The sequence below is a fragment of the Lagopus muta genome, chromosome 4, assembly GCF_023343835.1.
Source record: "Lagopus muta isolate bLagMut1 chromosome 4, bLagMut1 primary, whole genome shotgun sequence".
NCBI lineage: Eukaryota > Metazoa > Chordata > Aves > Galliformes > Phasianidae > Lagopus > Lagopus muta.
In genome coordinates this window covers 10,322,313-10,334,644 of record NC_064436.1, presented here as the reverse complement: position 1 = coordinate 10,334,644, position 12,332 = coordinate 10,322,313, and the positions used below count along the sequence as shown (strand labels likewise).

Below are 12,332 nucleotides of genomic sequence, written 5' to 3'. Positions count from 1 at the left end.
CTAGTCTTAATTCTCTTAGGGTTCCCCTAAGGTCTTGATTTATGCCGTCTCAGCATCTTTGCTTGCACCTCACTTTGTAGTAAACAACTCCTTATTTACCAGGTAGAACTGCCTTAAGAGGCCATAGTTCAGGTGCTGTATGCAATGGTACTGACTTAGTAAGACCAGTCTCACTTTTCATATTGACTTAATGACTACCATTACCTGGAAGCTGCAGATAAACTGATAAGCAGGAGGATGTCTTTATTGGATCTAGTCTATGCTAGGAATTAGGAGAGGAAGATGAGAGCTTATAGGATTTGAGGCTCTAGATGAGGAGAAAAAAAATGAGGCAAGAAGGGAACACTTCTGTTGATACTTCTAACATTGTGATTTCCTCCTGTAGTTCCTCTATGTAGCTGATTTGTATGTGAATGTTTTGGTGAGGCTAGGCAGGACCAGAGGGGATGGTGGAGGGGTGTTCTCTCACAATTTCCTCCACCAGTCATTTCCACCATAATAAAGGTAGGACAAAACAAGAGTTCTGGTGTCTGTCTAATATAGAGCTAGGTACATGTGTAGATGAAGGTAACATCATCCAACTCTTAAAATGAAGCCATGTGGAGATTGGCAGCATTTATCACTGAGATCACAGGATGCAGTCTGCCAAGTCTGTCTTATTTCTTGTAGCTTACAAAGAAGAGCATGCTAAGATTCACAGGTGAAAATACCATGCGAGTCAGTCTCTAAGCTCACTGAAAACAGTAATTAACCCAGTTCTAATCTCAACATTTGATAATTACATGTAGTCTTTCAGACACTTAGCTATGTAGAAGCAGTTAAGATAATAGCAACCCGTTTCAGGCTTTATAAATGTTAAACCAAACTGAGACAAATCAAAAGTTTTTATTTAGTGTAAAGTAAATACAACATCTTTAAAATGTTCATAAGTTAAATGGAGGCCGCAGTAATGGGATGAGAAGTGGTACATAGATTAAATGACTACTATATACAGACTGCTGATGGGTCAAATATCACTATCCAGTCTTACAATACACAACCATGATGTTGAGATTCCCTGATCTCACAACTGCTCCAGTCTAGTAAGTGCATGCTGTGTTACTACTTGGTGTTTGTGGATGTCGCCCGCAGTGCGGATGGAGACGTGTAGTGACATGGCCTGAAAGCTAGAATGGCTGTAATGAAGTGCAGTTTGTACAAGTCAAATGCTTGGTGAGGTGTGTGTCTTCAGTGCTCAAACCCTGGACAAGCCCTGTGATTTACTCCACCTGCTAGAAATTTCTGCACGTATTCAAAATTTCAGATAGACAGCAATGTGACAAAGCAATCCAGAGATGTTTAATAGTAACATCAGCTGCTTATAGGACCCTGTGACACACACAGTATCAGCCACGTGTGCCTTGGTGGGTGAAACTTTTGGTCATCTCATTTCTTGACACAGACTTTGTACACAACCTTCAAGCCACAAAATATTAGTGCTTTGTTTTTAGTCATTTTAACTCCGCTGAGGTTCCAGTGAGAGCTTTGCAGTCATTTTAAATAGAGAGAAATGGGAGATCTCACGGTAACAGCTTACAGATGAGGAATGGCAGTGCTTAGCTGCCAAGAAGCTTGTGTTCTGAGATGGATTTATCCTGCCATGACATCCACTCATTCACTTCCTCCAGCTTTGCTTTACGCAATCTATCACAGCAAAACGGAAAGAGAAGCTTATACTAATAGTTCCCTTTTGTTAAAAGGTAAAATAAAATGACTTCATTACTAAAGAGGCAGATCTCAGTTTTAGGTGACGTCCGTAAGAAGTCCATGCTGCTCTACGGCAAGATGAAACAGACCTAATGGTACTAAGCTAAAATTAACAGTGCTGTTTGTATTTCAACTTCTGCTCTTCTCTAACACCAATTATGCTAGATGTACCCTTTCTAGGGGAAGTGCTGGCACCCAGAATCTGGGCTGAGCTCCTTCTAACAAAGCCAATGCAGTGAACTAAAACAGGACACCTTGACATCAGGCACTGCTCATTGCAGCCCAGATCTGACAGACGACAGCCTCTTCTGCCCTGGATGGTTTTGTGCTATGTCTCTAGAGGTACTTCACAAGCTCTGGCCCTGTGGCAGGTAAATAGCTGCTGTAAGGCCTGAAGCCAGGACGAGTTTGGCACTTCAGGAGGAAAGTAAAAAGGTGGCAAGGAAGGACTTGTTCTCAGCTTCTTGCTACTCCACCCTGTTCACAATGAGCAAAAGGAAGAACACTGCTGGCTTTCTGTTAGTCAAGCTTATTACTCAGGTTTTGGGTGAGTTTGGTTGAATAGTATGTTACAATGCAGAACCTGACCTTTCTTTAAGGAAAGAAAGTTAAAATAGTTTGAAGTGTAGATCTTAGAAATGATACATGTTAATATTGCATCCATTTGATATTTCCCTGATGCAAGTTACTTATCCTTGTTCACTTTCACTTAACCCTTTCCAAAAAACGTTGTTTTCCTGCATGCAAACTGTACAAATTATGTCAGACTGTTACTGCTTTACAAAAATTCCTAACTGGTTTATAGGCTTCTGTTTAAAGCTGTTTTGCAGAGATGTGAACGGTACTACACAGTAATCTATCAACAGTTGAGGTGAAAAAGGTGATGCAATTAGCCTTTTAATATTTTTACCAAGTAAATTTTCAACACCATTTTGTAACTATCATTTTCCTAGTCAAGAACACCAAGACCTCTAAGAGAGCCAACAAGACGTGTTTAAGTTGACAAACTGAATCCCATTCTTAACAAGATATGCTCATTTTTAATACAAATATGAAAGTCTAGTAAGTCTCTACACTGTAATTGCACATTGCTTAATCTTAATATACAAACTCGCATCTCCTGTTCATGATAATGTTCTTAATTCTGCTTATTACTGAAGTTTATAATCTTCAGGAATCCAGTGAAGCCACAAACTAAGATAATTTTAGCTTATGTAGCCTATGCCAATGAAAACAAAAAAGACAGCAGCAATACAATGACATCGCGTGTGAGCCAACCCCTACTTCCTTTTGCTTTTTGTGTCAGTGGTTTGGAAAACACTAGATGCTGACATCAGATTTTCTATATACTGTCCAAGAACTTGGTTTTCTGATTTCAGTTTCAAGTTTTCTTCCTTAACAGCATCTACTCGTGCTGAGAGATCTGTGAAGGTAACATTATGAGGAGAGAAAAACAAAGAAGAGAAATTAGACACATGCATCCAATAATGAATATATTCTGTGTGCCTACATCAATCATGCGGGTTTTGCTTAATGGGGGAAACGCTGCTTTAAGGTATTGCTTTAGATAAAACCTGGGAGGGAATTCCACAATAGGTGGTACAGAAAGTATTTCAAATCTATTTTCCCTGTTAATCTGTGTTCTTTCTGAATTGAGTGCAGCTAAACTATTTGGAAACCAAGATGTAGGTCAGCTGAGGATCCTGGGAAGTTAAATGTATCACCCTTCAGCATGTTGTGAGCAAATTCTGCATTACAGAAGAGGGGAAGAAGAAGTTGACATCACTAATGTTTCTGAAGCCTTGTTTGTGTCCTTCCAGCTGCGTAAGCGATGTACTTCTAACCAGCAGCACTGTCAGCCCAGGACAGCCCAGAACAGTAAGGTTCTCCTTTGAATTCACATTGTGCTTATGAAAAATCTGAGTGCTGAACTGCTAACCTTCAAGTGTGTGCTGCAGTTCCAAAACTTGATTAATAAGCCGTGTTTTCTCTTCTAATTCCACCTGATTCTCAGCCTCAACAGCTGCAATAAATCATAGGAGCTTTAATGTAATAGCTGGGAATTACACTAGGCAGAAAAGATAACAGTGAAGAAGAACATTAAGAACTTATACCGTCCATGTCAGCATTCATCATTGTAGAAGGGGCTCTTTCAGCTTTAGAACTCAGCCGGCCCGACCGACGGTCTGCTTAAGGTAAGAAGGGAACAGAAAATTGAGGCTGTGGCCGTAGATTCCCTTCGGCTCCATCACCCAGCGCGGTGCAGCCGATCTTTCTGGAAGCGGCTCCCGCAGAGGCCGAGCGGCAGCAGCCGCCCGCTCTCACCGCCCATCCCGTTCCGTTTCACGACAACCGCGGTACGGCCGCACCCGGCTGCCTCGTTCCCCTCCGCCAGCCCTCGCCCCACCTTCGCGGCCCTACGGAGCATCCAGGACCTGGGGAGCGGCTGCCGCAGGCGCCGGGGCCCGGGTTGGCGGCGGCCCGACGCGAGGAGCGCACCGACCCACCCCCCGGGGAGCAGCCGGCCGCCTCTCCGCGCCGCCCCCAGCACCGACCGTCCCGCCGCGTCCCCACCTGGCGCTCCCGCGGGCCGCGCAGCGCCGGCCCGGCCGCAGCCCCGCCGTCCGTTCCGCTCTTCCTTCCTTTCCTCCCGCCGCGCCTGCGCCAGCCCCGCGCCTGCGCCGGGCTCGGTCGGGCAGCGCGGGTGGGAGCTTGGAACGAGCCGTGCCGCCTTCCTAGCGCGGGCGCTGTGACGCGGGGCTGAGCCCGGGATCCTGCGGGCAGCCGCTTTGTTCTTCTAAAAGCTGACCCGGCACGGAGCGGCTCGCATCTGCTTCCCTGCGCTTTCCCCTCTCTCTGAGAAGGGTGCGGTAAGTGCCAGCTACCCGCAGGTCCGTGCAGGTGCTCAGCCCTGCTGTGCGGCTGGTTTTGGGGTACTTAGCACGAGGCTGGCAGATTTGGTTTAACGTGTGTTCACAGAGCTGTTCTGTTTTGGTTCTGTTGTAGGTCACCTTACTGCTTTCTACCTCAGAGAAAGTACGTCAAGTGAAATACTGTCAGCACATGATGCAAATCAGTCGGTTTTTGATATTTAGCAGTATTCCAACACGCGTTCTGTGGTTTAAAGAAGGACTTAGAAGGTCCTCCTTGCTGGAATGCCGGGGTGCTGCCCTTAGTGATCTTCTGCTGCTCAGTTTATTAAGCTGTTTTTACGCTTACACTCTCCACCCCTTTGCTTCAGGTGAGTGGATTTTCTGACTGAAGAGCTACAAAGAGCTTGTAATGCTGAGCAGGCTCAGAGCTCCCGAAGTCAGAAGTGACTGAAATGTAACCAAGAACCAGTGCTAATCCCTTTCTTTCTTCCTAATTCATTCTGTGTCCTCTGAGGCAGTTTTTTTTCAAAGCCAGGGAGCGCTCCCAATGCTGTCTGCTGTGTTATATTCCATTTAGAATGGTGACAGTTACTTTACAGATGCAATCACTTACACTTAGCGTGTGTACTGCGTTCCAGTTAAGACTTCCTAAAACTAACTGACATCACTAGAAAAATGAATATGTTTATTATTAGTGAATTGATTAATATTATTAATTTCACTGAAAGAGCTTTTTTTTTTGTTGTTTAAAATAGCAACAATCTCCCTTAGGACATAAAATCATAGAATGGCCTGGGTTGAGAAGGATCACTATGATCATCTAATTTCAACCCCCCTGCCATGTGCAGGATCTCCAACCAGCAGACCAGGCTGCCCAGAGCCACATCCAGCCTGGCCTTGAATGACTCCGGGGATGGGGCATCCACAACCTCCTTGGGCAACCTGCTCCAGTGCGTCACCACCCTCTGTGTGAAAGACTTCCTCCTAATGTCTAACCCAAACCTTCCCTGACCCAGTTTAAGACTGTTCCCCCTTGTCCTATCAGTATCCACCCTCGTAAATAGCCATTTCCCCTCCTGTTTATACGCTCCTTTCAAGTACTGGAAGGCCATAGAAAGGTCTCTCTGGAGCCTTCTCCAAGCTAAACAAGCCCAGTTCCCTCAATATTTCTTCATAGGAGAGGTGCTCCAGCCCTCTGATCATCTTAGTTGCCCTCCTCTGGACCTGCTCCAAGAGCTCCACATCCTTCCTGTGCTGCGTCCGCAGGCCTGCAGGCAGTGCAGGGCCTCACAAGAGCTGAGCAGAGGGGGACAGTCACCTCCCTCTCCTGCTGGCCTCCCCTTTTTTATTGCAGCCAGAACACGGTTGGCCTTCTGGGCTGCATGTGCACACTGTTGGCTCATGTTCAGCTTCTTGTCCACCAGGACCCCCAGGTCCTTTTCTGCAGGGCTACTCTCAGGGACATCTCCTCCCGTAAGGCATAAGTTAACTGCTAACCTGAGTGCATAGGTCTGTGCTGTTACTAAACTGCAGGAGAGAATTCCATTGCCCTGAACTCAGGTTCGAACAGTCACTGTTTTTTGGACATTTCATTTCTGGATCAGTTGTGTATGTGCTGTTTTCCCATGGCACACAGCACACACCAACAAGCTTTCCTTTCTGGCAGCAGCATTACAGGCACCAACAGCGCCTGCGTGTAGTGGCTGATGACAGAGGCTTTGCTGTTGATCACAAGAATGGAAATGCATTCTCCTTTATACCAGAAGCTGGTGTTGAACATATCTGTGAGATGTTTGCTATTTGAACTGTGCTGCTTTTTCCCTTAGAAGAATATGAAAAGGAAGGCAGTTGTCACAAAATATTGTAGATGGACTTTTTAGCAAGGTTCCATAAAGCTCTGCTGGTAATTTGGAGATGAAAACTGTATTTCTTTTGGCTAGGCAAAAAAAAAAAACCTAAGATAATAGGTTTTTTTTGTTTTGTTTTCATTCAACAGAAGCTTTTTTTTGAGCAGAGAGAAATACAAAAACCTTTGCAGTTATTTGATGTCATCTCCCTGTTTTATTTTTGGTTTAATTTCCTCTTTATCTGTAACTCATTTATCTTTTAGAGCGAATATTATCAAGTGCTGAGTTTCTAAATGGAAAGGTATTTCTTTCACTAGGGGTGAAACTATTTTCTACTTTTAACAAGTGTTATTAATTGATGCTTTCCTTCATTTCAAATGCTCTTGCTATTGCTATTTAAAAATTGATTAAGAAGTTTCTGTCTCGCTACCATTTTGTGTTCATCTTGATTTACGAGAGAATAATTTTTTTAATACCTGTCTAACTAATGAATAGAGAAATGCATCTGTTTTGGAAGAGCGTTAGGTATTTAATATTCATGGTTTGCACTCAGTTAATTGCATTCAGTAACCCCTGTTGCTTTGCCACAGTGGCTTTTTTGGTGTGCTAAGAGAACTTTGATATGAAGGTTTTTTTCTTATACATTGCACATACATAGCATGTTGTTCTGCTTTTCATTAGTTTCTTTGCACTTTGTACACTTTGAGAGGTGAGGGAAGACCTTTTGCAGTTGTAAACATACTGGAGTTCATTAAAATCAGAGGATCTTTATGATTTTACTTAAGATTTAATTACAGAATACTTCCTTCTAAAACGTCAGATCATCCTCAGGTGAAGTCTAGTAGTTGATAATTTGTATCAGTATCTACATATTGCTGGTCCATTTTCTTTACTTAATTCCTTGCTTGAGCTTGCTGTTGGCCACCCTAAGGAATCTTTTTCTACCTTACTGTGTAAATTTATTTATTTTTTTTTTTTTAATCTTCCTATTCTTGAGGAATTGATGCCCATCTCCAGCCTAAAGGCTGTGAGATCCGTTCTGGTTGTTAGCTTCTGTGCTTTGTGGTCACAATAATTAGTCTTAACTTGAGCTGGGAGAGCAAAGGAAAAGTGTTTGCTCTCAAACATGTAATAGTGCCTTCCTGTTGTAGGTTAGGAGTTGTCTGACACTTTGCTCCCCGGCCTCCAGGTGTTACTGTCTGGCAGAACAAATGGACTGGGCCTATTATATTCACCGTGAAGCTTACTACGTATGTTCTTTCTATGTTGCCCTTGTGTAAAAAGCTTGCTTGAAAATGTTATTTACTCTTAGTTACTCTGAATTACTTTTTCAGTTTATGAGTGACTCTCCCCAGCTCTTCACTTTTGTAGCAGGGGGGAAAGCTCTGGGATTGGCAGCAGATCCAGCATAATGAAGCATTGCTTGCTGTCCTCTTTGCATTAAAATGAGCTCCCTCTGAGTTTGGGTGCGTTCATGCTGTCAGGAGTTGTGTAGATGTAAGTGCTGATGTACAGCTAAGTCTTATTGCACGGTTGCTCAGCAGCTACTTCAATATTAGCATGTGCAGAGTCACAGGATATACCTTTTCCTACTGTTCTCCTTCTTAAGGGGAAATGCCAGGCCTGTAGCAATGGAGAGTTCTCCTGACAGCACAGCTTGCACCAGGACCTACATATTAGTCTCATTATGAATAGTTAGCTTAGTGATGTTGTCGTAGGGCTGATTATGTTCTGCACCAACTAATTGCATTTAAATGTCCACTACAGCTACACTGTCCTAACAAGAAACTGCTAGAAAACTGCTCTAAAATAAAATTGAGCAGATCTTGTTTTTGTATAGGTGGTAAAGACAGCATGTACAATAACATTCTTTAAGCTAAAAATGAGACAAAGCAGTCCACTGTTTGGTGTTATTTTTTAAAATAAAATAAAAGGACTAGTAGCGTTTGTTAGTCAGCAATTCAGTTGTGTAAGTCAGCACAGCTCTGTGACAGCCAACCTGAAGTTGTCTGGTTTTTACTCTGGCCACACCTTTCTAAATAAATGATTATCAGTTCGTATTGACTCAGTTTTCCCAGTATGCAGAGGTAGCAGAACTATCCCTTACTGTCCTTATTTCCCATCCCCAATCATTTCTATTCTATAAACCAGAAGGCCAGAAGGAGGCTTGTTTGTGTAGCTTCCTTTAAAACAATTAGTAGTTGGGATTTAAGTGGATCAGCTCATTTCAGTTACCAGTTAATTTGCGTCCCTTCTTACCACTCTCTGTGTAGTAAGCCAGAGGTGATTGTTCTGGATTCCTACTGTCTGTATTTATTTTGTCTGAGTTAATATTTCTGCAAGTGTCTCCACAAGCAGTGCAAGGCTCTCTGTTCTCAGGGGGTGAATGTATGTTACCACGTGCTGCTATGGCAGAACTGCGGTAGCCCCCTCACTGCCAGAATCTCTACTTTTTTTCACAAGACATATTCAATTACACAGCTAAAAAGTTCTACTTGGGGGTGTTCTCTTAAAAATACACCGTGCCTTATGATTAGCATCTACAGATTTGTGTTCTCACCCCATATTCAGCCCACTGCGTTTGTCTTGTCTCGATAGATAGTCACGGTTCCGTACCTGGATCGTCTGCCAAAGAAATGTTGGTGAAAGTGCCGTCCTCCTCATCTACGGGTAAATCCATTTTGTTTCCTTCTTTTGAAGTTGTCAGGGAAGCGCATTTAAGCGTGGCAGTTGTCAGCCATTTTCAGAGCATGCAGCTTCACTTGTTAAATCCTTAATGATTTGAGCACAGGTGTTACCTGATCCTGCAGGCAGCTACACGCCGCGCGCTGCCGTATCTCCTCTGGACCTTGAGCTGCTGTCCGGAAGTCGTTAAGCTGGAAGGTTCTACCAGCTTCATCGGATATGTGCTGAGCAAACACTGTAATTGCACCCCTTCTGGGAAAGAGCTGTGCATTCACCTGAGTCAGGGGAGTGGTGGTGGTGGTGCTTGTGGTTTTTCTCGAGGTGGTTTGCTCGTTTTGTTTTCTTCTTTTGGTAGAAGAGAAGTCTTAACATTGTGCGATCGTAAAATGTTACTTCAGGAACATTGAGAGGGGTTTTGTAGCAGCAAATTTAGAATATAATCTTTAAATACTCTGGGATTTTACTGACTTGAGCAGTCAGACCAAATCCAACCGATCGACGCGCATGAGCGAAAGTAAGTGAGCGTTGAGGTTCTGTGAGAGGAGGCAGGAGGGAGAAGGTGAAAATAGATCAAAGGAAACCCAAGCTTTTGGGGCAGTTTGTTTTTGCATCTCAAAAAAAGAAAAATGACCGTCATTTGAATCTATAAACTAGGAAGTCACCTCACACTTCTCACCTCTTAGAAATAGCTTTCTTTTGCATGCACTGAGTAGCATCATGGCGATTAATTTAAAAGCATGCATAGCCCTGGTCTTATTGATATATATACTTGATTAAAGAGAGTATGATGAGCAGTGAAACTGCTCCCTGCTCAGGTTGCATGCCCAGTGTACCTGACTTGGATTTTTTGATCAAAATTTGCATGCAGAAAAAGACCAGGTTTAGTCATTGTCAAATATTTTTTCTTAATTAGGAACCTTTTTGAAGTCTTGCTGAAAATGTAATTTAGTTCTGTGAAGTGTTGCCTAACTTAGAGAAATGATGGATGTAGCACTTTCTTCTGGTCCTTCAACTGCTTGTGTGTGTTTTTGCTTTTACTTAAACTTGTAAAATAGGGAAGGTGCTGACAACCACCTTTGGGGATTACTGAAAATCAAGGACACCTTGCACACTCAGAATAGTGTTGAGTGTTATTGAAGCTTAGTTATGACCCATGCAAAGCATGACCTTCTGGCATCTCTCTAACGTTTTATGTTCGTTTATAACGTTTTATGTTCATAAATTCTGAATGAAGAAGAAAAGTGGAAGGAGAGAGAGGAAAAAGTAAGCAGTGAATGGACTCTTGTGCAGGCAGCTGCTTTGTCATTGTCCAGTGGTGGTTCAGCTGTGACCTGCTCTTCTCTTGGCCATTGCCAGCAGTAGCTGCTTACAATCCCTATTTGCTGTCATGTTGGGATTTGATTGTTTTCCCTCAAGGAGAGGGAATTCTGTATTCTTCTCTTTCCTTCCAGTTATGCAACAGCATGCTTCAGAATCATGTTGATAACACTTGTAAAGCTAGAAAACATTTTGATTTTTGTCTTTTTCCTTTTTGGTTCCCAGGCACGTTACATATGGTTGAAGCATGTCAACAACTTGGCTTGGAAGGGCATATCCTAAAGACTCGCACAATTACATAATTATTTATTATATACCTCTGCATTTTGTCAAGTTGCATGCCCACAGGACTAAGGGTAAGTGTAATTAACTTTCCTTGCCCGTGTCAGTTGGAGCCCCATATGGGCTCCCTCTGGTAGGAGCAGTTTCCGGGTAGATCATTAGCTAGTGTTAGACAAAAACTCGTTCAGCAGCATAGCAAATACAGGAGTTGTGCAGCTGTTATTCTGGGTGACAGCCATCAGTAAAAGCGATGCTGAGTTTCATAATAGTTGTATTTCGTAATAGTGGGTAAGAAGGACTCCTTGGGAGAAAGGAGTATGGGGCACATCGATCCCCGCAGGCTGCAGCCTTCGGGCCAGGCATACTGCTTCGTGCACAACTATTAACAGAGCTGCATGGCTTCCCACAGAAGGCCTTTGCTCTTTGTCAGGACCTGGACTTGTGTTAAGTTTGTGGGAGGCCAGCACAGCTTATCCGTGAGGAGTTCTCCTTTGTGGATTTCAATTTGTGTACCAGCAGAGAGGGATGGGCTTTAGCTGAGCAGGCTCCACAGGCACTCTTGTTTCCATCTTGCCCACGAGGCTTTTCATGTTTCAAACATACATCTGTGTTCTATAAATTCAAAGGCACTGCAGAACAATGTCTGTAGCTTGTTTTGTTATGGGAGTGCTGTGGTGAGGAACACTTCCTTCAGTGGGAGCCTGCTGCCTGTGAATTAAGGCCTTTGGGCAGGAGGAGCTGTGCACACGTGGAGTAGGAGTACCCCCTGCTTGCTGTCCTCATGTCTGCCTTGTGAGGGAGAGCAGAAAAGATTTTGTTTTGGAAACATTTCCCAGTGCTTCTGTCTCACGTGTTTTTGGAGAGGCAAGAGGGGTCAGAGACAGGAGGTTAGTCAGCTGAGAGACCTCAGTGACCTCATGCTGCAAAGGTGTAATTGTAGTGAGGTGCCTGGTGTTCTAATGCTCTCAGTATCAGCAATAGAATTTTTTTGTGAAGTGAAAACCACCAAAGCAGTAGGTTTATGTTGGTTTACGGGGGACAGAGAGTGCTCTGGGTAGGTCCTTGCTGTAGCACAGTGTGTGACTGATGTCCTGTCAGGCTGTGCTGCTCTGATCAGGAGTCCACTCTGAAGACAAGATGTGCAAATGCAGATGTGTAAGGTGTAAGGTACAGAGTCTATTACATACACTGACGGGATTCTGAAAGAGGATAACTGTGTTTTGAATCCTTCTACTTGTGGTCAGAACCTTTGAAAACACTGCATTTGTTTCCAGTGAGACAATGTCTAAATATAAAGAGGAGTAGAATCCACCTCTAACTGTGCAGTTCTGTAACACAGATAAATAAATTTGCCAGTACTTTGTGGCATACAACAAAATGCTTGAATTTATTTTTCTTACACTAAACATTCTGAAAAAGCATGTACTTTATCAGTTATGCACAGTGTATAAAACACAGCATCCTAAAAATATGGGCCTTGTTAGGAAGTGACGGCTGCCAGCGTGTTTCTGTATTAATGAACTTAGAAGGGAACTGCTGCACGTGTTTAGTGCATGCTAATAAAGCAGTGATAGTGCTAGTA

The 12,332-nt window shown here is 43.4% G+C and overlaps 1 protein-coding gene and 1 long non-coding RNA gene across 4 annotated transcripts in view; one reads left to right on the top strand and one right to left on the bottom strand.

Annotated features, from left to right (window-relative positions):
• Positions 1 to 866: 866 nt before the first annotated feature.
• SCOC (short coiled-coil protein) lies at positions 867 to 9,330 on the bottom strand. Of its 3 annotated transcripts, none has more exons than XM_048943300.1 (4): positions 9,083 to 9,330; positions 3,861 to 3,935; positions 3,686 to 3,769; positions 867 to 3,169 (listed from the first exon to the last, which is right to left on the bottom strand). In XM_048943300.1, exons 1-4 carry the CDS (start codon positions 9,144 to 9,146, stop codon positions 3,027 to 3,029), a joined length of 366 nt encoding a protein of 121 aa, XP_048799257.1. In that variant the 5' UTR covers positions 9,147 to 9,330; the 3' UTR covers positions 867 to 3,026. The 3 variants fall into 3 exon arrangements, with proteins under 3 accessions (XP_048799257.1, XP_048799258.1, XP_048799259.1); XM_048943301.1 differs by having other exon boundaries at positions 3,861 to 3,932; positions 9,083 to 9,329; XM_048943302.1 differs by lacking the exon at positions 9,083 to 9,330 and adding an exon at positions 4,321 to 4,437.
• The window catches only part of LOC125692606 (uncharacterized), a 45,182-nt gene continuing 37,472 nt past the window's right edge, over positions 4,623 to 12,332 (top strand). The window contains exons 1-3 of the long non-coding RNA XR_007376779.1: positions 4,623 to 4,987; positions 9,065 to 9,136; positions 10,694 to 10,824. This is a non-coding gene — a long non-coding RNA (uncharacterized LOC125692606). The remainder of the gene's footprint in view (positions 4,988 to 9,064; positions 9,137 to 10,693; positions 10,825 to 12,332) is intronic.

Excerpts from the sequence above, each read along its gene's own strand:
- SCOC (XM_048943300.1), bottom strand. The coding sequence starts at position 9,146 with ATGGATTTACCCGTAGATGAGGAGGACGGCACTTTCACCAACATTTCT. Across the intron at positions 3,936-9,082 it reads TTCTTTGGCAGACGATCCAG|CAGACCGTCGGTCGGGCCGG; the intron begins GTACGGAACCGT and ends TCTTACCTTAAG. Across the intron at positions 3,770-3,860 it reads GATGAATGCTGACATGGACG|CTGTTGAGGCTGAGAATCAG; the intron begins GTATAAGTTCTT and ends GATTTATTGCAG.